General features: G+C 38.0%; 1 protein-coding gene across 3 annotated transcripts in view; it reads left to right on the forward strand.

Moving 5' to 3' along the window:
• Positions 1-23,897, forward strand: part of LOC133533053 (juvenile hormone esterase-like) — a 48,984-nt gene extending 25,087 nt beyond the window's left edge. Inside the window, exons 2-6 of one of the 3 annotated variants that reach the window (XM_061871981.1) lie at positions 6,711-6,749; positions 15,209-15,356; positions 18,538-19,805; positions 21,335-21,567; positions 22,265-23,897. In XM_061871981.1, the coding sequence (XP_061727965.1) occupies positions 6,712-6,749; positions 15,209-15,356; positions 18,538-19,805; positions 21,335-21,567; positions 22,265-22,668 (2,091 nt within the window). In that variant the 5' untranslated portion in view covers position 6,711 and the 3' untranslated portion in view covers positions 22,669-23,897. Of the gene's footprint in view, positions 1-6,710; positions 6,750-15,208; positions 15,357-15,857; positions 15,913-18,537; positions 19,806-21,334; positions 21,568-22,264 lie in introns of those variants that run through there. The other 2 variants (XM_061871982.1, XM_061871983.1) reach the window with 2 other exon arrangements.
• The last annotated feature ends 1,001 nt before the right edge of the window (positions 23,898-24,898 follow it).

Below are 24,898 nucleotides of genomic sequence, written 5' to 3' on the forward strand. Positions count from 1 at the left end.
ATCCATCAATAAGCGAGAGTCTGTTAAGCATAGTGTAAAAAATGAACTTTTATTAAGATTTTCTCATCGCAGTATATAGCACTTCTCGGAACTCCGTAGCTGATTACGATCGCAACGAATGCCTGACAATCGAGCACAGGTCCATCCTCTAAGCGCGCTCCGCGCGGACTGAGAGCGGGGCGTCGCTGCTGCGTGATTTATACGTGTTTTAAAAAAATATAAATTTACGGCAATGTAGGTCCCATAGTTATGATTTTTTTTTTATAGGTTAACATAAAGTTACAGTTTGCTATAATATTATTTTTAAAGCAAAATATGCGTACAATTTGCGGAAAAAAAATATAATAAAACCCTGTTTTCATCAAAAAAATGAAGAAAACTCGGAAGGTATTTTATCAGTTTTTTCAAATGAATCTTCGATTGTTAATCATTCCAGCCCCTCGTACGAGATATGTTGAATCAAATTGTAGTCATTCATGTACCAAATGATTCTTGTTTACAGCAAAATTGAGAACCGAAACGCCACATCTCACTGCAAAATTTGGAAAAGACTCCCAAAAAAACTCATTAAAAAAGAGGTTTAAAAGAGAAAATGAAAATTTGAACTGTTGGAGCCGCTAGTTTAGGAAACGATTATTTAAGTACGTTACCAGTTTTTGAATAAATACTAATAGTTACGTCGTAATCTTGAATGAAAAAAGAAACATTTTACAAAATACGCTCGTCTGTAGGAATAAGGACTTGTATAAGTTACCTAAACATTGGATAAAGTTATCTGAAATTTCCGGTAAAATTTACTAGAAATAAAATAAGGTGAAAATAAGTTTCCATTTGGAAACTGGAACACTTCGTTCTTCATAAAAATGTATGTAATTTTCCAAAATTATTCCATGTGGAAATTTAGCAATTTTGGAAATGTTCTGACGGTACATTAGTATTCCAACTATTCGATTCATGTATATATTTTCTCAACAGTAAAGTTCTGGTTCAGAGGGCCTACCGCGATCCACGTTCGGCGTGTTGCCTCTCTATCGCACTTGTAAATTAGTACGTAAGTGTGACAGGGGAGCAACACCTCGAACGTGATTCGCGGTAGGTCCTCGGATCATCTTGGATGCCTCGCCCGCTTAGCCACTTCTATTCTACTGATGTGCCGCTGGAAGTTTCCAAAAATTCCAAAGTTGCGAAATCTTATATATTTGTATTTAAAATAAAAACATATCTATGATTCTATTCATTATTCATTTCCGAAATGAAAATCTTTGTATCCTGTGAATTTTTCCTGATATTTCCGTGAACTATTAACATTTTTGGGAACTTTCTTGCACATATATACCTAGCCACTTATGTTGCTAACTATACAATAACTGCATTAGGTATTTTCTTGATTTAAGTGGCCGAACTAAATGTAATTTGATTTTAACGTGGTATATGGACACGTTTAGTTTTTAATAGGTTTCCCATACCTACTAGAGTTCGGTGTATTTTTATACTTAGTTAGATTGTTAGTCATTTAATAAAAAATCTTATAAATAATGTAGTAGCTTTAACAATAATATAGTTGGCACAGTGGCTGTTATCAGCCACAGGGTAGAAAGCGGCGTACACCTCTCGACACCCCTGAGCCGCTCACACCGGTGTTGCTCCTGGTCGTCTTCACGACGGCATTTTCAGGGACCCATCTAGTGGGCGGCGAGTCACCGCCTGCCTCGATAACTAGTGAAAACATTGTTAAGGCAGGTGTCCGGACGTCTTTGCAATAACCCAGTCTCATTGTCCTCCCAAACTTCAATCCATAGACCGTTATACTGTTCACTTTACTACAATAGTCCCAATGCCTGTTGCGACTGGTTCATGCATGGGTGTCTACTGTTGCGCCCGTGAACGGGTTCTAGCAGGCGTTCTGCATGACATTAAAGCTCTCCAAGAGGCCTCTACGTGTTGGATCTATATCCCCACGCAAGCCTATCAAAAGACCGGGATTTATAGGCCCGTGAAATCCAAGGAGATATATTCTGTTAAAATAAGACCCGCACCATTTCGATACTTCTCTGAGATTCCCACGTGACAGGCTGAGCCTAGTGTGGGGATCAATGTACTGCTACTCTTGTAGTGCCGATTTCTTGAAATAAATAGATTTTTTAATTAAATGTAAACCCAGAAAAACCGGACAAGTGCGAGTCGGACTCGCCATCGCCTATAGCGGCTACAGAACAGAACACGGTTCATGAAATACAGCCTGATGACAGACGGACGGACAGCGGAATCTTAGTAATAGCATCTTGTTTTACCCTTTGGGTATGGAACTTTAGAAAGCTGTATAAAGCTGGCCATAAATCACACTAGGGTATTATGCCTGCGCAGTTTTATCAACTGAACGGAGCGTGTGTGGCATTATACTGTGCAGATTCATATACAGCTTTAATCGTGCAGTTGAACTGTACAGGCAAAACTGCACAGGCATACCCTAGTGTGTATGGCCAGCTTTAAACACTTGTTAAATATGTGGCACAAAAAATGTGGGCTATTCTCAGGTCAAGTTGTTGTAAGTTAACTATTTTTTGTAAGCTTTTATTTAACTTGCCCTCTTAGTATGTATGTTAGTTAAAGTGGGTCAAATCTTGGAAGCTGAATTTGACCTACTTTACTTTGAGCTGAAATTTTGCATACATAATGTAAATCGTATGTGCATGACAATGCAATATTATGATGACACGGAGCTGATCTGATGATGGAGACAGGAGGTGGCCATGGGAACTATGTGATAAAACAATGGAATCTAATTGTGTTTGGGGCTCTTAGAATTGTCTCGATGAGCATTAGTTGCATGTGAAAGAAAAGTACAGTCAGGCAAAAGCTTGTACCAAAATGAAATTTTTGTCAAAAAATGTTTTACCTTTTTTACCAATCACTTTAGTGGTAACTAACCCAGAAATGTACGTGTTACGTAAAATGAATAATGATTGTCACCAAACTTGAAATGCAGCTCGTTAAAATTATATAATTCGTGACAGGACGAAAAACATGCATTTCATTTACCGGTTCCGGGTTTCGTTTTCACTTGCGCTTTTACTTTTATGGTGCTCGAGAGAACGGTGGACAGCTAAAGTGGTGAAATAGATGTCATGTAATAAATTATTATTAGTATTAACTCACCTGCGCCAGTTCTCGAAAATGGTCGTGCCACGCTTTATTGGGATCGATCTATTATCACTGACAGGACTATTGTAGCCAATAAGCCTGACATCGTGATAATAGATCGATGACAACGCCGGGCCGTGCTCGGTCGATATCACCATCACCCATGATGAGAATCTCGTGAAAGCCGAGAAGGACAAGTCCAGCAAGTACCTAGACTTGGCTCACGAGATAACCGCCATGTGGGAGGTTGATTCGACGATCATTGTCCCAATAGTCGTTTCAGCGAACGGTCTCATAGCGAAGAGTCTCGACCAACACCTTGAGAGACTCTCGCTAGGTGGTTGGATCAAGGGTCAGATGCAGAAGGCGGTGATCTTGGACACGGCGCAGATAGTCCGACGGTTCCTCTCTCTGCGGCCCTGACCACCGGCAGCTTGGGCCCTGCCCCGCTGCTGGCGGCACCCTAGGTTAGGTTTTTTATAATGGTTTATATCTTTTGTATTGTTTTTTAAGTGTTTTTATATTTTACTTTTATATACATATTGTAAAAATCCTAGCCTAAGAAAGGAGATAAATAAAGGAAATAATAATATTATAATTCAGCCTATGTACGTCTCACTGCTGGGCACAAGCCTCCTCTCATGCGAGAGTGGGCTCGGCCTAAAGTCCCCACTATAGCCCAATGTGGATTGGAGACAACACATACACTTTTGAATTTCTTCGCAAATGTATGCAGGATTCCTCGCGAAGTTTCACCGAAAAGCTAGTGGTAAATATTAAATTATGTTTCGTACATAAGTTCCAAATAACTCATTGGTAGGAGCCAGGATTTGACCGCTTCATGTATTACTAAAGAAAAAAGTGACAAAACCAGATTCGAACCGTCTTTAAAATAGAATATAATTGACAAATTGCATAATATAACAAAAAAAAGAAAGTATAAAGTGCCACGAAATGGCCTCATCTCAGCATGTGGCTGGTGGCTTCCAGCGCTGATCTTCCGATGAGACCATCAAGTCAGAACAATCACGGAAGGTAACAGACAAGAAGAAAGTCATAAAATAACATAGAGTGAACAAAAAGTTACACAGAAAGAAGATACAACATAACGACTAAATTAAATAAGGATTATTTATATAAATCAAGCATTTAGCTTGCGTGGCTAACGTTCTGGGCAGGTACAGTCCTGGGCAGTGCCCCCTCCCCCCTAGAGTCAAATTTTACATACAATGTATGCCTCTCTGCGGTCCTTACTGGTTCTAGCAATTCTCAATACATGTGACGGAAAATTACTTAATTTCTACCGAATTTAGATTCGATGTAATGAAAAGTTGCCAAAGAAACAGATTATACAAGCAGGTTCATTACCTACAAACAATGGAAATCCTAATTTTTGTTTCAATTTCCTTAATAAACACGTGTACTAACATCACAATATTAAAAACTAATAAATAATTTGAAACATTTTATACACATTTTTAATCATAAAAATGTACTTGCTATTGAGTGTTACATCTACCTGTTTCTCATTTTAAAACCACCCATTTCTGCCTATTATTGCACCCTGTTCTACCACTTCGGCAAAATTGTATGTGACAACATGGGCCCAATGATATTTCAGACAAACAAAACATTTATCTTCTTTGAGAAATCACGGAACACTTCGAAATTTTGATCGGTTAGAATGAACTATCCGAGAGGTATTTTAACTTTGAAAAACATGGATGACCATGACTGTATCAACTTTTATGTTTTTATCAAATTATCTATTACCTATTTTATCATACTCTACTATAACATTTACTATATGTTAGTATTAGTATAGTAATACTTCTGATACTATATACGATAACGTAACTCGATTATCTACTCGTATAATCCCGATTAAAGGGAGATAAATAAATGCTTCGCTATTTTTATTCTAAGGATAAAGACCGCTGGATTAGGATAAATATTTATTTATTTATTTAAAGTTTATTGCACGATATAAAATTGTACAAATGGCGGACTTAATGCCTTAAGGCATTCTCTACCAGTCAACCATTAGGTCAAACCCTTTAGGCGGGGCAAGACGGGTTCGTATTAAACCAGTTGAGTTTTAGGCCAAAATCTGAGTAAGTATGACTCTAATGTTGCCAGTTTCTATTTAATTCTGATTCTGAGTAAGTTCGATAATGTATAGAGCATTTTATTAGTTATCCAAGTTCCTAAGACGTCAGGTTATTAAGATCTCAAATTCCTAGCTCTTCAGATTCTCATAATGCCGGATTCTGAGTAGGTCAGAAAATCACATAACCATTGTGACATTGTCATTAAGAACTATCTATTAATTACTTTATCATATTTAATCTTAAAGTGGCCAGTCTCTCAGATATCTGCTGATTGTACCTGGCCTTTTCGAAATTAAATATACATAAAATCTGTCCTAATAAGAAAGCGTTATTTCCAGAATTCATCATTAAAAGAATCTGCTTAATATTTTAATCGAATCGTTGCTAATCGGATGAGATAAGAAACTGCATAAATCCGATCCCAACTTATTACCAATCAGACGTATTACTGTCATGTCACGGGACCATATACGAATCTGACCTACTCAGAAATTGTTTTAAAAAGAAAGTGACTTCTATATCATAAGTCGTATGTCGATATTGTTTTGTTCAGAAAGATACCTATGGCGAATCTGGCCTCTACAGAGTCGGGCTTACTCAGATTCGGGCCCAAAAACGAAACTGTCTCAATACGAATCTGCCCTGGCCCGCCTAAAGGCTAATTTTGTTCATACACTGTGCTGTATAGTATATTTTGGTACTACAACTAGCGACTCGCCCCGGCTTCGCACGGATTTCACAAAACCTTAACAAACTATACACCTAAACCTTCCCCAAGAATTACACCATTTCGAAAATTCGTTCAGTAGTTTTTTAGTTTAGGGGGCGTCCATAAATTACGTGAGATGATTAAAGGGGGGAGGGGGTCGAGTCAAATCTCATCTAATCTCACGTTGGGGAGAGGGGGGGTCTCGACAAATATCACGCAATTTATTCTCTGATTGTAACAAAAAAAAAATTATACTATTTTGGTCCATTTAATCCAAATTGTATGTACATGCTTAAACTAGTCGTAAATAAAAGCACGAACCAAATTGTTTTTTCTTTTTACAATAAACAATCCAACGCGTTTACGTAATAAACCCACATTCTGAAAAATCTCACGTGAGATTGGGGGACGGGGGAGGGGGTTGAATAAAATCTCACGACATCTCACCAAGGGGGGAGGGAGGGTCAGAAAATTGAAAAAAAAAACACCTCACGTAATTTATGGACGCCCCCTTATCGCGAACATACAGACAAACAGACGCGGCAAGGGCTTTGTTTTATAAGGTGTAGGTTTATATCACTTTCCGTTTCCCGTAAGGCATGAGACTATCTGGCTTTAGAAAAATCTCCCCCATGGGGGGAAAGACGGGAATCCCACGCAGATGAAACCGTGGGCACAGCTTGTCCTTGTCACTTATTTTATCTTATAACAGGTTCAATAAAATACATAAATATCATTTATATTTGCAGAATGATATCGGCGGTCAATGCCTTCTTAGATGACTTGAGGTAAGACCAGTTGCTTGAGCTTTCGTTGGTCTAACTTTACTAATAAGGGGAGCTCTTTTTACGTTGGTTGTATATTAACTGATTTGTTATGTTTATTAATTATTGCTAATACAAGGTGTAATACAAGTTAGTTACACTAACTTATCAAATCAAAATCAAAATAATTTATTTCCGTCCGACTCGCACTTGGCCGCTTTTTATTATTAAGGCTAGTTCGGACTTAGTAATTTAGTCGAGCGGTGAGTAGTATCGAGATTATATTTAGTAGCCTTTTTTTTTAAACGTCAAAATGTATCAGCTCATACACCTAGTTCGTGTCATCCACGATGACGCGCAGAATTGACAAATGTAAACTTTAATAACACGACAATACGTGTCAAGGCACGCGTCTTCGTGTATGACACGATTTATAACGTGATCATTTACATACATTTCCATTTATTTTATTGCTGTTTTCTATTAATTATTGTTTTGGCTAGGCGTCCGGGGCAGACTAAAGTATTTAACAGTTGTTAAGCTTTTCAGTAATTAATTTAAGTGTTTAAAAATTGTATAAATAAAAATAAATTAAAACCTAAATCTACGTCACTTCTATTCTGCGAGCGGCTGTTTCGCAACGTTGATTCTCTATGCCTCAGTGGACGGTGACCCTTTTCTAAAAATATGACACGCCTGCATCTATAGTATCTTTACATGGTGGATACTTTTAAATTGATCAATATTTATAAAGGCAGCATGTGAATATAATACACATAGAAAAAAAATTGTAATAAGTTTTTTGTCAAAAATTACATTTTTGGTACAAGCTTTTATCGCTGACTGTACTTTTGTGACTTTTCTTTCCACAAGTAACTAATACTCATCGAGACAATTCAAAAAACCCCAAACACAATTAGGTTACGTATTTTATCACAGAGTTCCTGTGGCCACCTCCTGTCTCCATCATCAGATCATCTCGATGGTACCATAATATTGCATTGTCACCCGACTTACATATGTATGCTAATTATCAGCATCATCGGAAACCGGGAAGTGGGTCAAATTTAACTTGCAAGATTTGATTACAAACAGACAACGGTCAGGTGAAAGTAAATAAAAGCTTGTAAAAAAGAACGGACTTCGAATTTCAACCCGCAAGGAAAATGGGATTGAATGTTTGCGTCTGCCGTAACATTACTTAATCTATGACAGCGTCGTGACAGCGCCATGGCGTACTTATTTAATATTCTATTTGGACATAATTTGTATGTATTACTTGCGCAGGCGCCAACGATTTAACACGACCTTGCAAAGTGATGGCGTGAGTTGAATAGCAACTGCGACCTGATTAGTGAATTACTTCAATTACTGGCCGAAAGTCCGTTCACGCTATATTTATTTTTAATTTAAAATTTATAGCTGGCTATGAGGTTCATATTAGAAATACCTTATAGACTCGGATTCGGCAGTTTGCGCCGAAGACCTAAGGGCCAGGGGGCCTAACCAAGACGATAATCGTTTGCAGAAAACGAAACTAAACGCTATTGTCTCTATCTTTCTTCCATACTAGTTCGTTAGAGACAGATAGCGTTTCGTTTTTTACTAACCCCCCCAGAAGTCAGCGCACTCGATGGCCCCTGGCAGTAATCGCGACACGCGCACCACAAAACCCTTAGCGTGTAACCGATATTTTCATGGGCAGGGGGCAGGGGGCAGCCCCCTAGAGAACAAAATGTCTCACTAGATAGATACATTCTTTATTGTTATACCCACAACATACATGGCATTGGCACCAGAAGAAACAAAAAAGAAAAGTGTAAAATAAAAACCTGCAATCTTAATTTAATAAAAGACATTTTTTTTAGTTAATTAATACGCCGTGTCGTGGCACAGAAAAGGCGCTGACTCAGCATGATGATGCAGCAAGCCACTTCGCTGGTATTCTGCCAGTACCTTAAATGTCTTCTGGTGGTGCTGGTGTGCTTGGCTATGGGTCTCAGTATGGTGCGGTCATACATTGTCAATACAGAGTGCCAGGCTGGTGTAAAGTTAGCGTGGTCGAAATCAATGACGTTTTTAGAGTCAAAAAATCCCAGTGGGATGGTGTCCGTCGTAGGTTAGGAATGCTTAATTATGGAGGTCAGATCTCTAGGAGAATTCCTGCTGTACATCGATAGATTAGCCCTTCTGAGAGATCTGAAACATACATCCCTAGCTATTAGATCCATAGCTTATGACCCAAAAAAAATTTTGTTTACGCCATAATTTCCAACAGGTGACGTAGAAAATTATGTAACTAGTACAAAGTTACATTACACTCTGATAAACTATTTTTAAGTGATTTAAACCCTTCGGGCTTACGAAATAAGGATGTTGTTGACTGTAAACTACAGCAATCTGTTTAACATAATTTACACCAATTTATCACGTCAACTTCTTCAAAGAATGATAATTGATCACGAAAATACGTTGGCTGTTCAGTAACCACCTTTGTCTTCATCGGCTGTGGTCTCGTTAAAAAAAAACTGCCGCGTTCCAAATATAAATTTTTTAATACCAATTAACGGAGTTCGATTTTTGAAACTTTAGTGTTGCCCAGTTTTTAAATTTGGTAGTGTATGGCAAGAACTCTAGAAGACATATTTATTTTAAAACGAACCGCTTTACGTTACCTATTCGCAAGAGAATCTAAACTGTTAGCTTTAGGTAAAAAGCCTGTGAATAAGAAAATCGCGAACTATATAAAAAGCCATCAAGAGAATAACGTGTGGAGTATTTTTATGGACTCGTTGAACGAGGATTTGACTCGGAATATAAACGTGTTCGAGTGGAAAGTGGTGGAGGAGCATAAAAGTGTTGCCAGGAGAGTGAGATTGGATTCTACTTCGAGGGATATTCTTGTGCACTACGACATGGGTTTCTGGTAAATTTTAAAATTACTGTTAAAATATATTGGCTAAGTGTGACTGCTGTCCGTAGTTACAGTTGTAGACTAAGGTATTTTTGTTGATAGACCATGTATTTAATTTATGGTCTGTGTTTCAGACCAAGATACTTCTATACTCATGGGTGAATAATTAAGATACGTTGCCAAGAAAAGAGTGAAAAATGCAAGATCGCGTGTTGTGCAAAATATTAAATTACGTACCTTATTTCCCACGGACGGGCTGTCTATGGTTTTCATGATAATGTTCATTTATTGCCAGTTAACCGACTTGACTGACCTAGTACATGTAGGGTTCCGTATAACAATAGTTATTTGGTTTTACAAGAGGGAAAAGTTGTTGTTTAACCTCTCGTGCTAATATTGATACCAGAGTAAGCGAAAGATTCCAAAAGTGAAACCGTAGCGAGTGGTTCGAAAAATTGAATCTTGAGCATTGCGAGGGTTTCAAGGCACGAGGGTTAAACAAAATTTGCCACCGAGTAAAATACAACATGTTTCACTACACCAACACAAGAAAAATACTATCTGTAAAATGTCAAGCAAATCAATTCAAAATTAATGTTATTAAATATTTATCATTCAAAATCATCATTTATAAGTCAATTCTTTCAGCCAACATAAGGAAACAACTCAAAATTTGGTTTTGATTACTTTGGCCCACATCACCCACGTGTGGATAAAATGCAACTTTCTCATCAGTTTTTGAATAATCAAGAGAGCCTTTACCAGCTGGTGTGGTGAAAATCTTTTGACGTCAAAATTCTTTTGACGCATTTATTCCGTGGATTTTTAAGTTGTATTTAGACTCCAATCACGGTATGCCTCGCACAGCTAAACTGTAGAATGAACTGTCGCCTGGGGTATTTCCGGACCGATACGACTTTCAAACCTTGAAGAAAGGAGCGTACTCCAATCTTAAAGGCCACACACCAATTACAACCCCCTTGGTGTTGTGGGTGTTGCGACGGTAATCGCTTACCATCAGGCAAGTCTTTTGTTCGTTTATCTCCTATATTTTAAAACAATTTTGTCTCCTATATCATAATATCCTCTTATAACATTGTCCTGTAGAAATATTAGATCAATGTTTATACTAGACGCGATATATCTTCTACTAGATGAAATAGTATCTGGGAGATACTATTTCATTGTTTTTTTATATTGTTGTGTGTTGACGATTCTTATTGGGGGATATTATTTGTGTTCTTTTATTAATTTATCGTTTTTATTTTTATTGTTCTCGTATTTTCGTAAGTTTTGACATTGTAAATTTATATTTTGGATTTTGTAAGTATTTACCTACTTACTGTTATTCTAATGTATTGACAATCCTTATTGGAGCTATAATTTTATTTCATTAGTACTGTTATTATTTTCATTTTTATTTTATTTTGACGATCATGATAGAAATTCTTATATTTTTGACATCAATGCAAATTTATTATGTAATTGTCTTTCATGAAATAAATCATCTAATCTAATCTAATCTAATCATCTAATCTAATCTATAAGATACCCAGTAACGTTTAATATAACCTATATTATATATTTATTCAAATATATTGGCACGGTACCTAATATGGAAACTCCTTACATTATTGAGAAGCGTAAATTAGGTACTTATTCCCAGTTTAGACTAACAGTAAGACGAGGTGATAATGACAGCAAAACATAATTATTGAACTAAGTTTTAAGGTTTAAAAGGCCTTGTTTACCGATTATGTTTAATGACGGCTTCCTTAATAAACTACTGAATGAAACCCCAAACACCAGCACATGCACTGTTAATTTACAATGCAATTAAGGTCAATGTGGTAAAGACCGTCTAAATGGGAAGACCATTTACAACACAATAACATTTGTGACAGTCCATATCAAAAGGGACCTTGTGGCGGTCGGCGTTTACGCCTTATTAGCGGCGCACCAATACTAATGCAGTACTACGCGACATACGCGCCGACCGCCATAAGGTCCCTTTTGATGTGGACTGTCACATTTATTAACACTAAGCCCATATATACATATATTACATTCTAAAAATAATGAGAGCGAACTAAGCCCCTTAAGGCTTAACTGCCGGTGTAATCACTCTTACTTACTTACTCGTGATATTATCGTAGGTATAAGTAGGTTTATTCTATACATTTTATAGCTCTGGAGTATTTCATTTCACGAAGTCGGCTTTCGGGTGTTAAGTCTAGATTGCGCTTAGTTAGTTATGCTGGGCATTTTCCTCAAATCGACAACCATTGTGCCGTGCCTATTTTGCGTAAAAACCACTAGGGAAAAAATCCCACCATTTACCAGTGGTAACCACTGGGAAAAAAATCCCAGTAGTTACCACCAAACCGAGTTGGTGGATTTTTTTCTCAGTAGTTACCAGTGGTAAAAGGTGGGAAAAAAATCTCACCCGCGATTTCAGCAAAAAACTTGTGCGCGCTGGGACGCCATTTTTTTTATATGACTTTTTTAATACAAAATACAAATACGTTTATTTCATTACTTTTTACAGCAGTATTTTGTCTTGTGTTTACGAATAGAAATATTTCTATTCTATTTCTAAATTCAAAGCCAGTAAGTACGTGTTGTCGATCGACTGGTTAAAAAATCGGGTTGGATCGAAATATCGAATATTTAAAATCGAAATCTCGTTATCTGCTTTCACAGTAGGTATTTTTTTTTTACAAGGATACCTCGCAATCCCCCATAAATCTATAGGTATAATATTGAACTTACTGAAAAAAATTCCCAAGAATTGTTCGAGAACTGCGACCTATACAGAAGAGAACAGCTGATCTGGAATTCTGGACTACTCTGGATCTATGGAAGGATTTTGCCCAAAGCTGAAACGGAGAAGATTCGCTCATGATTTGCGCTCGTTTAATTATTATTATACAGTGTGTCCCTAGCCATTGGACAAAGCCGAAATGTACATATGCATTAGGGTATTTAGAACCAGTGTACATACAAAGTATGATAACAACTGGTGTAGCCGTTTCGAAGAAATTAACAAATTACAATTTTTTACTTTGGACTCTTTGGAGCAGCCTGTATGTGTTAGTAGCTCCTAAGGTAATATTCTCAAAGAATAGTATGGAACGTTCTTCGACCTTTTTGATTATCTTTTTTATTTATGACACTAATAAGCTTCTGACTTTTGAAAAATGACATCGTTATCAAATATTTCGAACAAATTGTCAAAAACACTGCCAAAGATTAACACAGTGTGTTTCTTTTTGTTGTCGATTATTGCAAATAACTTTTGTTCGAAAATTTTATGTTTTTATCTTTTGTTCTAATTAAAAAGTATTAACGTCGAACATTCCTGAGAAGTAACCCTACGTGAGATTTCAGGGTTTGTCCAATGGCTAAGGTCACCCTGTATGTATAAAGATGAACAAACGAAGTGTTTTACAGGTATAGCCCTGAGACGTCCACTAATTACTTTATGAGGATTACTATGCAAACATAAGTAAAGTCTGCATCCACTTTTTTTTGTCAAAAAATATTTTAACAAGGCATATCTTAATCCTGTTGTAACAAAAACTATTCACGAATTCTCTCTAAGTAATAGTGATTCATCATTTCGTAATCGTACAATATGTTATATATACTATCTTATCATATCAATGTCTATCTGCCTGAAATTCAGTATGTAACGTACTCCCCTTAGTGTGACTGTTTATTTTTTCTGGTAAGTTTTTTTTTTCAACTTTTTGGAGTGAAAACTTCTATAGGCGCGATTCTATATATATATTTAGGGTCGGCAACGCGCATGTAAAAAAAAAAAATCGTAATTTATTCATTTCGTCGTAACTGATACATATTGATGATCCACGCAGTACGCAGCACATCCCCCCTAAATAAGGTTTCAAATTCACAATCTGCACTGGTTTTAACCGTTCTTTTATATTATGAAATTATATCTCCACTGCAAATAATTTGCATATAAAATCCTCTAATCTATAATCATATCAAACTGGGCTACTAACCGATTGCATTATCCGACGTGAGATAATCGCAGTTCTGTTTTACCCAATCTCATTTGTGATCACTATTCATTTGCGATATCAATCATTCATTCAGTCATTTCATTTATCAGATTGTTAATGACGTCATTCCACAAATATATTCACTTACAATTTAGATAGCTCATAGTTCGCCCCGAAATGAGAACTCGCGGTTCGCCAAAAAGTTGGGTCATTCTAATGCGGCAAAGGATCGAAAACAGTGCGATTTGTTGCAAGGTCTGTGGAGTCCTTAACTGATAGGTAGATTTAAGTCACCATAAAGATTAAAATAAACTGTATCTGTGGTAAGCCGTAATCTTTCTTGTCAAATACCTATATGAGTCGCTTAGCTTCAAACTCAGGTAAATCCATCTGTCAGATTATGCATGCGATTTTGGTTTTATGAAAAGGTAATAAGGTAGATATTTGCTGAGGGGGTCGAATGGATTTATCTGAGTTTGAAGTTAAGCGACACATGTTTATTTTATTTAGTTTATATCTTGCTTATTATTTTTTATTTTAAAACCGAGCACTTTCATTTCATACCAAACGCGACCATACTTTCTTGCAAATAATGCCCAGAATAGCAAGACCCCTCACAAATAGCTTTTTATCCTTCTAGAGTCTTCTAGCTCCATAACCCCTTGATCGAGCCTGCTCATAATTTAGTGACTGAAATATAATGTACTCATTGTAGTTCTGTACACATACAATTTATAAAATATTAGAAATTGTGTCTAAAAATAACTTCTGTCTACGTTTTTCTATTAATGTTCTGGTGCTTTATTTTTCCTGCATGGTGTAAAATAATTTATATTAAATACAGTCAACATCCCTATTATTAGAAGTATTAGAACAAATTAAATTATTTTTAGAAAATATTTTAATTTGTTTTTATTTCATGTAGAAACACTATATAAATCCCCGCCGCAAGCCTTCAGTAAGAAATACATATACTTGGAAAAATTCGACGAATGCTGCCGTGACCCCTGTGGCCGAGTGGCTCAGGCACCTGCCGCGATACCAGAGGACGCTGGTTCGATTCCAGCCTGGGGCACTGGAGGCCTTGGTTACTTTTTCTTGGTATATGACATTTATTTCAGTTTAAAATCCCTATTGTTGCAACTTTTCAAGCTTGCGGTAATAATTGTGGGACTAAGGTACTGAACTTTGAGCGGTTAAACTAAAACCATCGAAATATTATGAATACCATAATACAGATTAAATGATCGGTTAAAACGCTATGGATTGATCGCTATGGTTAGATGAGGCATGAGAGGTACATGTCGCCATCAGATGTATCGAAGCGGCCGAGATGCTCGAAAATATCTGAACACGTACTCTAACGGCTAGACAAAAGAGTCGTGTTCAGATATTTGTAAGCACCTTGTCCGTTCCGATATATCTGATGGCAACTGTACGGATTTACATATCACTCTAGCCGCGAGTGCGACTCCCGTTTTGCCCGAGAATTGTTCTTAAAATTCCAAGATGGCATTGAAAACAACATGCTTTTTTTTCAGGGGCGGCAGAATGGCAGAGGCACCGGTTGTACGGGTGGAGCATGGGGAGCTGCAGGGACGAGTGGTCGAGAGCCCTAGCGGGAAGGCTTTCTACAGCTTCCAGGGGATCCCTTACGCTAAACCACCGCTGGGAACCCTTAGATTCCAGGTATATAGCCATCCCTGTCTGTAACAGTGAGAATAACCGAGACACGAGTAGGGACGAGTGGTCGAGAGTCAGCAGGAAGACTTACAGCTTCCAGGGGATCAGTGATGCTAAACCATCACCGTGAACCCTTAGATTCCAGGTATATAGCCATCCCTGTCTGTAACAGTGAGAATAACCGAGACACGAGCAGGGACGACTGGTTGAGAGTCAGCAGGAAGACTTACAGCTTCCAGGGGATCAGTGATGCTAAACCATTACCGTGAACCCTTAGATTCCAGGTATATAGCCATCCCTGTCCGTAACAGTGAGAATAACCGAGACACGAGCAGGGACGACTGGTTGAGAGTCAGCAGGAAGACTTACAGCTTCCAGGGGATCAGTGATGCTAAACCATTACCGTGAACCCTTAGATTCCAGGTATATAGCCATTCCTGTCAGTAATAGTGAGAATAACCGAGACACGAGCAGGGACGACTGGTTGAGAGTCAGTGAGAAGACTTATAGCTTCCAAGGGATCCCTGATGCTAAACCACCGCTGGGAACCCTTAGATTCCAGGTATATAGCCATCCCTGTCTGTAACAGCGAGAATGATAGAGGCACCAGTCAGTAGTACGGGTGGAGCACTGCGAGCTGCAGGGACGAGTGGTCTAGAGCCCCAGCGGGAAGGCCTTCTACAGCTTCCAGGAAATCCCTTTACGCTAAACCACCGCTGGGAACCCTTAGATTTCAGGTATATAGCCATCCCTGTCTGTAACAGTGAGAATAACCGAGACAAATAACACTTGACCCTACTCATAGTGTTGTGTTCCTGCCGGTGAGTAAGGTTGCCAAAGCTCGACGAGGGGGGTGGGGTTAGGGTCGGCAACGCGCACGTAACTCCTCTGGAGTTGCAGGCGTACATAGGCTACGGAGACTGCTTACCATCAGGCAGGCCGTATGCTTGTTTGCCACCGACGTAGTAGTATAAAGACACGAGCAGGGAGGAACCTGGTGAGGAAGTCCAAGAAGTCTTGGACATTGGGAGGTGTGATATATTAATGCGTACCATTTGATCCAACAAAAGAGGGTGCAGAATAGGGAAAAAGACCTTTGCTAAAATCGGGATAAAGGATAAAGGTTAGCATGAATGAGAGTGAAAGAAAAATGTACTCCACTCATATCTGACCCTAGTAATCCGACTCTGGCTTTTATTGTATACATAGAATTTTCCGATTTTTTGGAAGGTAGCGTATGTAGATCCTGTCATCCAGACCTAAAAGAAGAATCGATTAGCACCTGTTTTTTGCCTCAGTAATTTATATGCGACACAAACATACCTAGAAAAATCCAACCCTTGTGGGTTGCGTAAAAACTAAATTGAAAAATTAAATTCCTTTTATAACTCTGTTAAAAATCTTGTGTTTTAATCTAACACAGCGAAGTTCCCCAGGAGGCTGACTGTCTCTTATCACTTATCATGTATTTGCCCAGATAAAGTTATCATTTCTCGAGCATTCAGCAAATATTTGTTTTGCTGAAATCGCTTTGCAGTTGTGGCGTCACCTACTTAAGACTTTTTAATATCATTCTTATGCAATAGTTTTATAATTAAGTACGTACGGTCGCCATCAGATATATCGGAACGGCGAAGGTGCCAACAAATATCTGAACACGCACTCTAACGCCTTGGCAATAGAGGCGTGTTCAGATATTTGTGAACACCTTGGCTGCTTCCATATATCTGATGGCGACTGTACTATGAGTCAACAGGAAGACATGAACTTAGACGTTATTGACGGAGTAAAGTGCGCTGTCTGTGGTTTGAAACTTTTTATCAAAGTAAAAAAATTGTTGTCGGTGTATTGTGTCGCCACCTATTTAATGTTTTTTTGATGGTCAATTTTCATACATATAGATTACTCTCCTTACCTCTACCTTCCATATGTCATAGATTTAGGCTGGTTTTAGTATATTTTCTATAGATATGCCGTTCGCGTGCGCCGGTTGCGCCTGTGAGAGACAGAACATATGCAATCGGCGAAATTAAAAACACGTTTTGAGATTCCTGATAACATACCAAACATAACCTATCATATCATATCATATCATTTATTCCATTGAATCATGTTCATTTGTACATTTTGGTCTTAAATATAGTCAAGTAGCAACCTAGTAGTAGTAGTAGTAGTAGTAGTAACCTACGTAATTTACCACCATATTCATAGCCGGGAATAAAAAAATATGAGACTGTGACAAGGACAAACAATAATAACGCTTTCTCTGGTACTACTGAAAGATACATAAGATACGTTCGGTCATTTCCCCCCACGGCTCGTGACTGATCCAGATATTCATGCTAGCCTTAGGATTTAACAACTGGAGACGTCTTGTCTATAATTTTGTACAAATCAGTCTGCCGATTTTTGCGGGGGAGGGGCACGTCAACGTCAGTCCATACAATACGTATGACCATTGACCGACGTTTCTGATAGAGGGGTAAAGCTCTTAAATGGCTCTTAAAGGCGATTCCTGTTGTTAAATCGTCCAAGGTATTTTTACTTTACTCTTTAGTAAATCAAACTATTTGTCTAATACTACAGTGCTGAATACTCTTGAGAAAAAAATTGACAGAAAAACAAAAATGGAGACATTAGGAACTAATGTTTTGTTGTCATTAGAGAATATCATCAAAAACAGCTTAATTCGTAATATTAGACAGATTGTTACACAATTTTTACATTTTATACAGTTGGTGAGTTTCCCTTTTATTAGATAGTACCTAATAGCTTAAGTACAAAATACTCCCAAAATTATTTCGTATCACGTATCATTCTAAAACATCATGTGTCCACAATTTGCAATTGGGTTTTGAAAAACCCATGTTCCATCTCATTCGGTGAATTCGGTCCCACACTGTCGAATATCACTGTTTTTTTATAAAATGTCATACGTAGATGACCCTTATAATAATTATAAAAAAATCCTTTCCATCAGATATTAAAAACTACGACGGTTTCACTGACGCATTTTTGATCATTCTCACGACATGTTTCGGAGACCCTAGGTTTTCGTTTTTTGTTTCAATGAGATAGAGTATTTCCATTATGCTTTCAATCTTCACGGTTTCAAACCAACCCGTACTCCACCATGAGTTAATTTAGCCCAAAAGCCTAAACATTAATCAAAAACTTGTAATTCCAGGCACCCCAACCCTTAGAGCCATGGGATGGCGTCCGTGACGCAACATCAGAAGGTAACATCAGCGCGCAAATAAAGTTCGATACCGATATGTACGAGGGCGACGAAAACTGTCTGTACCTCAACGTCTACACCCCTAACATAGACGGAGAATTCCTCCCAGTCATGGTCTACATCCACGGAGGAGGTCTGCAGTTCGGATCAGGGAGTGCCAGCGCAAGAGGAGCTGATTACCTTGTTGAAAAAGATGTTGTAGTTGTGACTATTAACTACAGGTGCGGAGCGCTCGGTTTCCTAAGCTTAAACACCCCTGAGATCCCTGGTAACGCTGGCTTGAAAGATATGATTGCAGCGTTGCGCTGGGTAAAAGAGAATATCAACAATTTCGGCGGTAATTCCGGAAATATAACGCTTTTCGGAGAAAGCGCTGGCGGTGCTGCTGTGTCTGTTCTCACAGCTAGTCCTTTAAGTAAGGATTTGATCAGCAAAGCCATAATTCAGTCTGGGTGTGGGCTCTCGAGCTGGGCATGGCAGAAACAGCCCTTAGAAAACGCTAAAAAGCTAGCGCATTTACTAGGCTGCGAGTCAGATGAAGCTGATGATATCCTGGAATTCCTAAGAGCGACACCTGCCAAGGAAATCGTTGAGGCCACTAGAAAACTGTATCCATCTGATATGATACTCGAAAGAGGATTATTAGGTTTTACTTTAGTTGTAGAGAAAGAGTTCCCTGGCGTGGAAGCCGCTATCACAGAGTCTTTCACAGATCTATTAACTTCTGGTCGCGTCGCTGAAGTCCCTGTCATGATCGGTTCGACAACATTGGAGTTTTTGCGTAAAGTCGACACAGATGACTTGCAAGTCTTTATTCCTCAGGAATTAAATGTACAGAGAAATTCTGAAGAGTCTTTGGAGATCGCCAACAAATTTAAAAGCTTATATTTCAAAGGGAATCATACGGCTATCGAAAATCTGAATGGGTATTTCGAACTGATCTCCGATAAACTCATAACCGTTGATACGCATAGATATGTCCAGTATTTGGTACATGCCACAACTAAACCAGTTTACTACTACAAGTTTGATTATGTAGGTGAATTAAATAATTCGAAGAAACTAATGGATTCTCTGAATGTTCACCACGCGGGGCACGCGGATGAATTGGGATATCTGTTCAAGATGGATTCGCAGAATGGAGTCGAGCCCACAGCCCAGGATGTTAAGATGAGGGAGAGGATGCTGCGACTTTGGACCAACTTCGCTAAGTCAGGGTAAGGATAAATTATGTACGAGTATAATCCAGTGATCGGAATTGGGTTAGCCAAAATATCTATTCCTTGCAAGAGGTAGTGTATTGTTTGCTGGTTCTGGCGCACGTTTCTTAGCGGTTGGTTTTGTAGCTTGTGGTTTACAAATGTATGGAGTTTGTATGGGAGAGGAAGCTTTATAACAGTTTACCGGCAATAATACACTACTTCTTGCAACGAATAGGAATTTTAAGTCACCCAATTCCGATCACTGACAATGTCTCTTGTCTACATATGTGGTCTTATCGTGAAACATCCCATCAACAGAGTTTGACCGGTCGTCTCGTCTTAACATTTCATCTCATTTAAATTCGCTTCTTTTGCGAGACTTACTTTAACTACACCTGGTAAATTTATATTGTAATGTTTCGATAGTAGGTACTTACAGGTAATTAGTGTAATTACATAAACTAGTTATCACGCAAAATAGTGTCTAGAGCTGAACTAGATAAACTTGTTTATTTACTTATAAAGACTAATTCGTAGACAATTTTTAATGAAACATTTTACAAAAGAGGCCTTTAATCTAGCATTAACCTTCTAAAGCCCACGATTTTACCTTTATTACTAATACACTGCACCGAAGTGCTAATCATGTTCAATTATTGGACCACTCGCATTTAACATACACTTTTCACTTAATTCCTGTTACGCTCCAACCCTTTGTGCCCAAATCTCCCCTACAGTGTTTTCGATTTGCTCCGGATCTTTGCCTCCTTTCTCCAATTTCTCATATTTTGAAGATCCTCTTCCACGCAGTCTGTCTACCGTTTTTAGGGTTCCTTACCCAAAGGTAAAACGGCACCCTATTACTAAGACTCCGCTGTCCGTCCGTCTGTCACCAGGTTGTATCTCATGAACCGTGATAGCTAGACAGTTGAAATTGTTGCCGCTATAACAACAAATACTAAAAAGTACGGAACCCTCGGTGGGCGAGTTCGACTCGCACTTGTCCGGTTTTTTGGGTTGTCTTATGGTCTATATAGTTTAGTCGCCTTCGAAACCGGGATTCTTTCCATTTATTTTATTTATTTAATCTTTATAGCACATAAGAAAACACTGTACAATAAGCGAACTTAATGCCGTAAGGCATTCTCTACCAGTCAACCTTTAGGCAAAGCAGATAAGTTGTAGGCGTAAGAACATGAGGTATAGATGACACAATTAGGTGCAAGTACGAACACAATACAATCATAAGAAATACACAAATATAAACATACATAATATATAAATAATATTGATACAAATACATATACTTACATATACATACATATATATATGAAATCAGATGAACTTACAAAGCAGAAACACTAAGATTTTCCAGTACTGCCAGCAAAGTGCTCACTTAAGGATTTTTTTAAAGCAAACCTGTTCGGACACTGTCTAATTTTGACAGGGAGACTATTATAGACAAAGGCGAGCTGTCTGAATAGAGAAACAAAGTTTATTTATCTTTCAATTCAAATTAAATTCAAATTTCAATTTATTTCTAGCAATCCAACCCCAGACGAGAACCACTACATCACCGTGACCTGGCAACCGGTCACCAAGGACAACCTGTACTACCTGAACCTGAGCAACGAACTGTCCCTCAACACTAGTCCTGACAAGGAAAGAATGGCCCTTTGGGAAGATTTGTACAGCAGGCATTTCAAAATCTGGGAGCACCCTCAAGTCAATAATGAAGAGACGCCTGTTAAAACGCAAAAAGTGGAGCCTTTGATTGGTAAGCATTTCTTCTTACCTACCTGCCTATACCTATTTTTGGCACCATGACACGTTGCACCCAGTTTTTAGATAGGTGCTGCCGCCAAAGGTAGGTGCTATTGACTGTTACTTTTCTGTGCCATGCATTGGACACACAATAGTTGGTACTACCTTCAACCTTTGGACCCGGGTATGTCCTTATTAAACTACGTCCAAAAGAGAGGTATGGAATGTCATCTCGCTTTGTGTGGTAGGGCACGGCACAGCGGATGTTATTCCAGATCTAGAGCAGAGCCCAACTGGGGAAGACCTTACAGAAAACAGCAGCCAAATAACACTAGACTCTACTCATAGTATTGTGTGTCAACGAGAGTGTGGAGTGTTAGGGTCGGCAACGCGCATATAACTCCTCCGGAGTTGCAGGCGTACATAGGCTACGGAGACTGCTTACCATCAGGTATGCTTGTGTGGTATGCAGGTATTGTCTTTTTTTTCAAACGTGCCACTGACAGGATTTTTTCAAATAATAATAAGCAGGTGCTGCGCGTTACATTTCACGTATGCTCCCCTGCGCATTAAATGATCTACTAGTGCCACCTTGTGGCGTGAAACGAAAACTTAAACTTGACATAGAAACTTCGCTGAAATAAACCGGCGACTCCTGACACCTATAGTTCACGCATATATTAAGACATGATTTATCATTTTCTTTTCAGAATCAGAGACAATCGAGCCCGAACCGGTCACAACCGAGCCAGAACCAGTTAGTACCAGCCCAGAACCAGTCACAACCATCCCAGAACCAGTCACAACCATCCCAGAACCAGTCACAACCATCCCAGAACCAACCAGTCCCGTAGAAGAACCAGCACATGAACCGGTACCAGTAGCTAAGCCACTAGTAGAAGTAACTCCGGAACACAATGGCGCTGTGAACGGCACAAACGGCGACGTAGAAAGGAAACCGAGGCCATCCAACGAGATCAAAATGGTCCAAAACGGGAACGGGGTGCCTAAAGATGTGATCCGTGCCAACGATCCGCCTGAAGACGATTTGCCGAAAAACATTGGGGTCAATAAGTTTGTGAATTTCTTCGAATCACTCGGCGGCAAGAAGTGATGCCATTTTATATTTGTTTTTTTTGATTTGACTTTTTTTTTATTGTAGACAAAATGATACATGCGCATATACATAGAATATTTACTTCAGCCGTCAAATTGCGAGTACTTAATTGTGATTACATTACGCGTCTTAGTATCGCTTTGTCTATGATTTTTATTATAGGTTGTGTATTTATTGTCTTGGATAATATGATATTTGTATAAGATTGTTTGAGGCAATCGGTAAAACTCTGGTCGGATATAATTCAGATAAGACTATTTTAAACATTCCAGTTATTTATTATTCTTTTAAACAGTACAGTGAGCGGCAAAAGTATTGAAAAACGTCGTGTATTGTACGTGTTAAACTAAATAATGACACAATTTGCATACTTGCAATAAAATGTACTATTACAGTCTGTTACTTCTGCTAATGTTGTTGACTGTACCTTTACCATAACTAAGAAGTCCTATCTTAGATCATTCTGTAACATTTTCATTTGAAAACTAGTCTATTAGATATGTGGTTGTCATTAGCAGTGATCGGAATTGGGTGAGCTAAAATACCTATTGTTCGCAAGAAGTAGTGTATTACTGCTGGTTCTGGCGATTCAAAGTGTGTTAATGTCCAATCTAACAGAATAACATAAAAAAATTACAATAATAACATTGGTATTTTTTATTTTATTGGTAGAGTAGGTGCACAACACTTACAATACATTTTGAATCACAGTTCCACAATGAGAAATCGGATAAAAATGAGATTTTAAAGTGCGTTAAACTGTTATCAAACCCTCTCCCATACAAACTCCATGTGTTAACCATAAGCTACATCACCAACCGCAAAAAGAAACGTGAGCCAGAACCAGCAATAATATACTACTTTTTGCAAAGAATTGGTATTTTAGGTCACCCAATTCCGATCACTGATCATTAGGCATTATTTATTGTTAAGAACAACATGCCATTTAAATTTGAATTATTATAATAATATTTTTGACCATTCAAAGTATTTAAAGTTGTTACTTAGAATGGTATTTAAGTAAAATAACTTTTTATCAGTCTTCTTATATAAATAATGGTTATAGGCATATTCTTCATGATCAACATTCCAAATTATATTATTTATATTTATGTTGTACATGTGCTAATAATTATATTGACTTTATAAATAGTTTTACATTAGTTTGCGAAAGAATGTGTATTTTTATATATCTACCATTAATTAGTAAATAAATTATGAAAATACCTGGTGTTTTATTTATGTCGGAGAACGGGTGAATTGTGCCATCTATCGTAGCCTCGGTTTTATCTTTCTGTTCTCAGATACACACCGAATGGTGAAATAAATCCTTAAGAAATGTTCAATGAAGTATCTGGGCTATAACCGCGAAAATTCTTTAATTGCGGGCATTTTTCTCTCGTCACTCTAATTACGTCTTAGTAAGAGTAAAAGAGAAAGATCCCCGCAATTTGCGATTTTCGGTTTTTGCGGTAGGCCCCCTATTATTTAAACATTAATTTATGTTTATTTTCTAACAGAAGTGCCAATTACATCCACACTTTATCAGGCCTGATATCAGACCCGATTTCGGGCTCGAGAAATAATATTTTTCCGTTTCACCAAATATCTGCATCATAGTTTACAATATTTAATATGTAAAAAAAAGAGTTCATATGCAAAAATATCAAACAATGAACATTTCTGGGCTCCTACCGGGAAAATCGAAGTTCGTCAATTGCGGGCATTTTTCTGTCACTCTAATTACGTCTTAGTAAGAGTAAAAGAGAAAGATCCCCGCAATTTGCGAATTTCGGTTTTCGCGGTAAGCCCCCTGGCAATTAGAGACAAAGTATTTTTTACATTTCAAATATTGTTAACCATGTGCTGATATTCCGTGAAACGAAAACGATGATCAGGCCCGAAATCGGGAAGTATGGATGTAATTGGCGCTAGAATCGGAAACAAAAGAAAGTCAGGAAACTTGGGAAAGAAAACATATTTATTTTTGAAGTGAAATCTTTTTTAGCAGCGTTGTGCACTTTTTGTGATGGAGAAAAAATGTTAAACTCGCGAATGAAATTCGTAAGACGGACACGTGACCTTCGAAAAACTGTTACAAATAGATTCGAATCAAAAAATTTCGTTTCTTATTTCAGCTACTATAAACCCATCGTATCAGTTGTAGAGATTGGCGATGATGGTTCTAGTAATGATGATGATGTAAGAGTCGTTGAAATTATGGATG

The sequence above is a fragment of the Cydia pomonella genome, chromosome 28 (genome assembly GCF_033807575.1).
Source record: "Cydia pomonella isolate Wapato2018A chromosome 28, ilCydPomo1, whole genome shotgun sequence".
NCBI classification, from domain to species: Eukaryota; Metazoa; Arthropoda; class Insecta; order Lepidoptera; family Tortricidae; genus Cydia; species Cydia pomonella.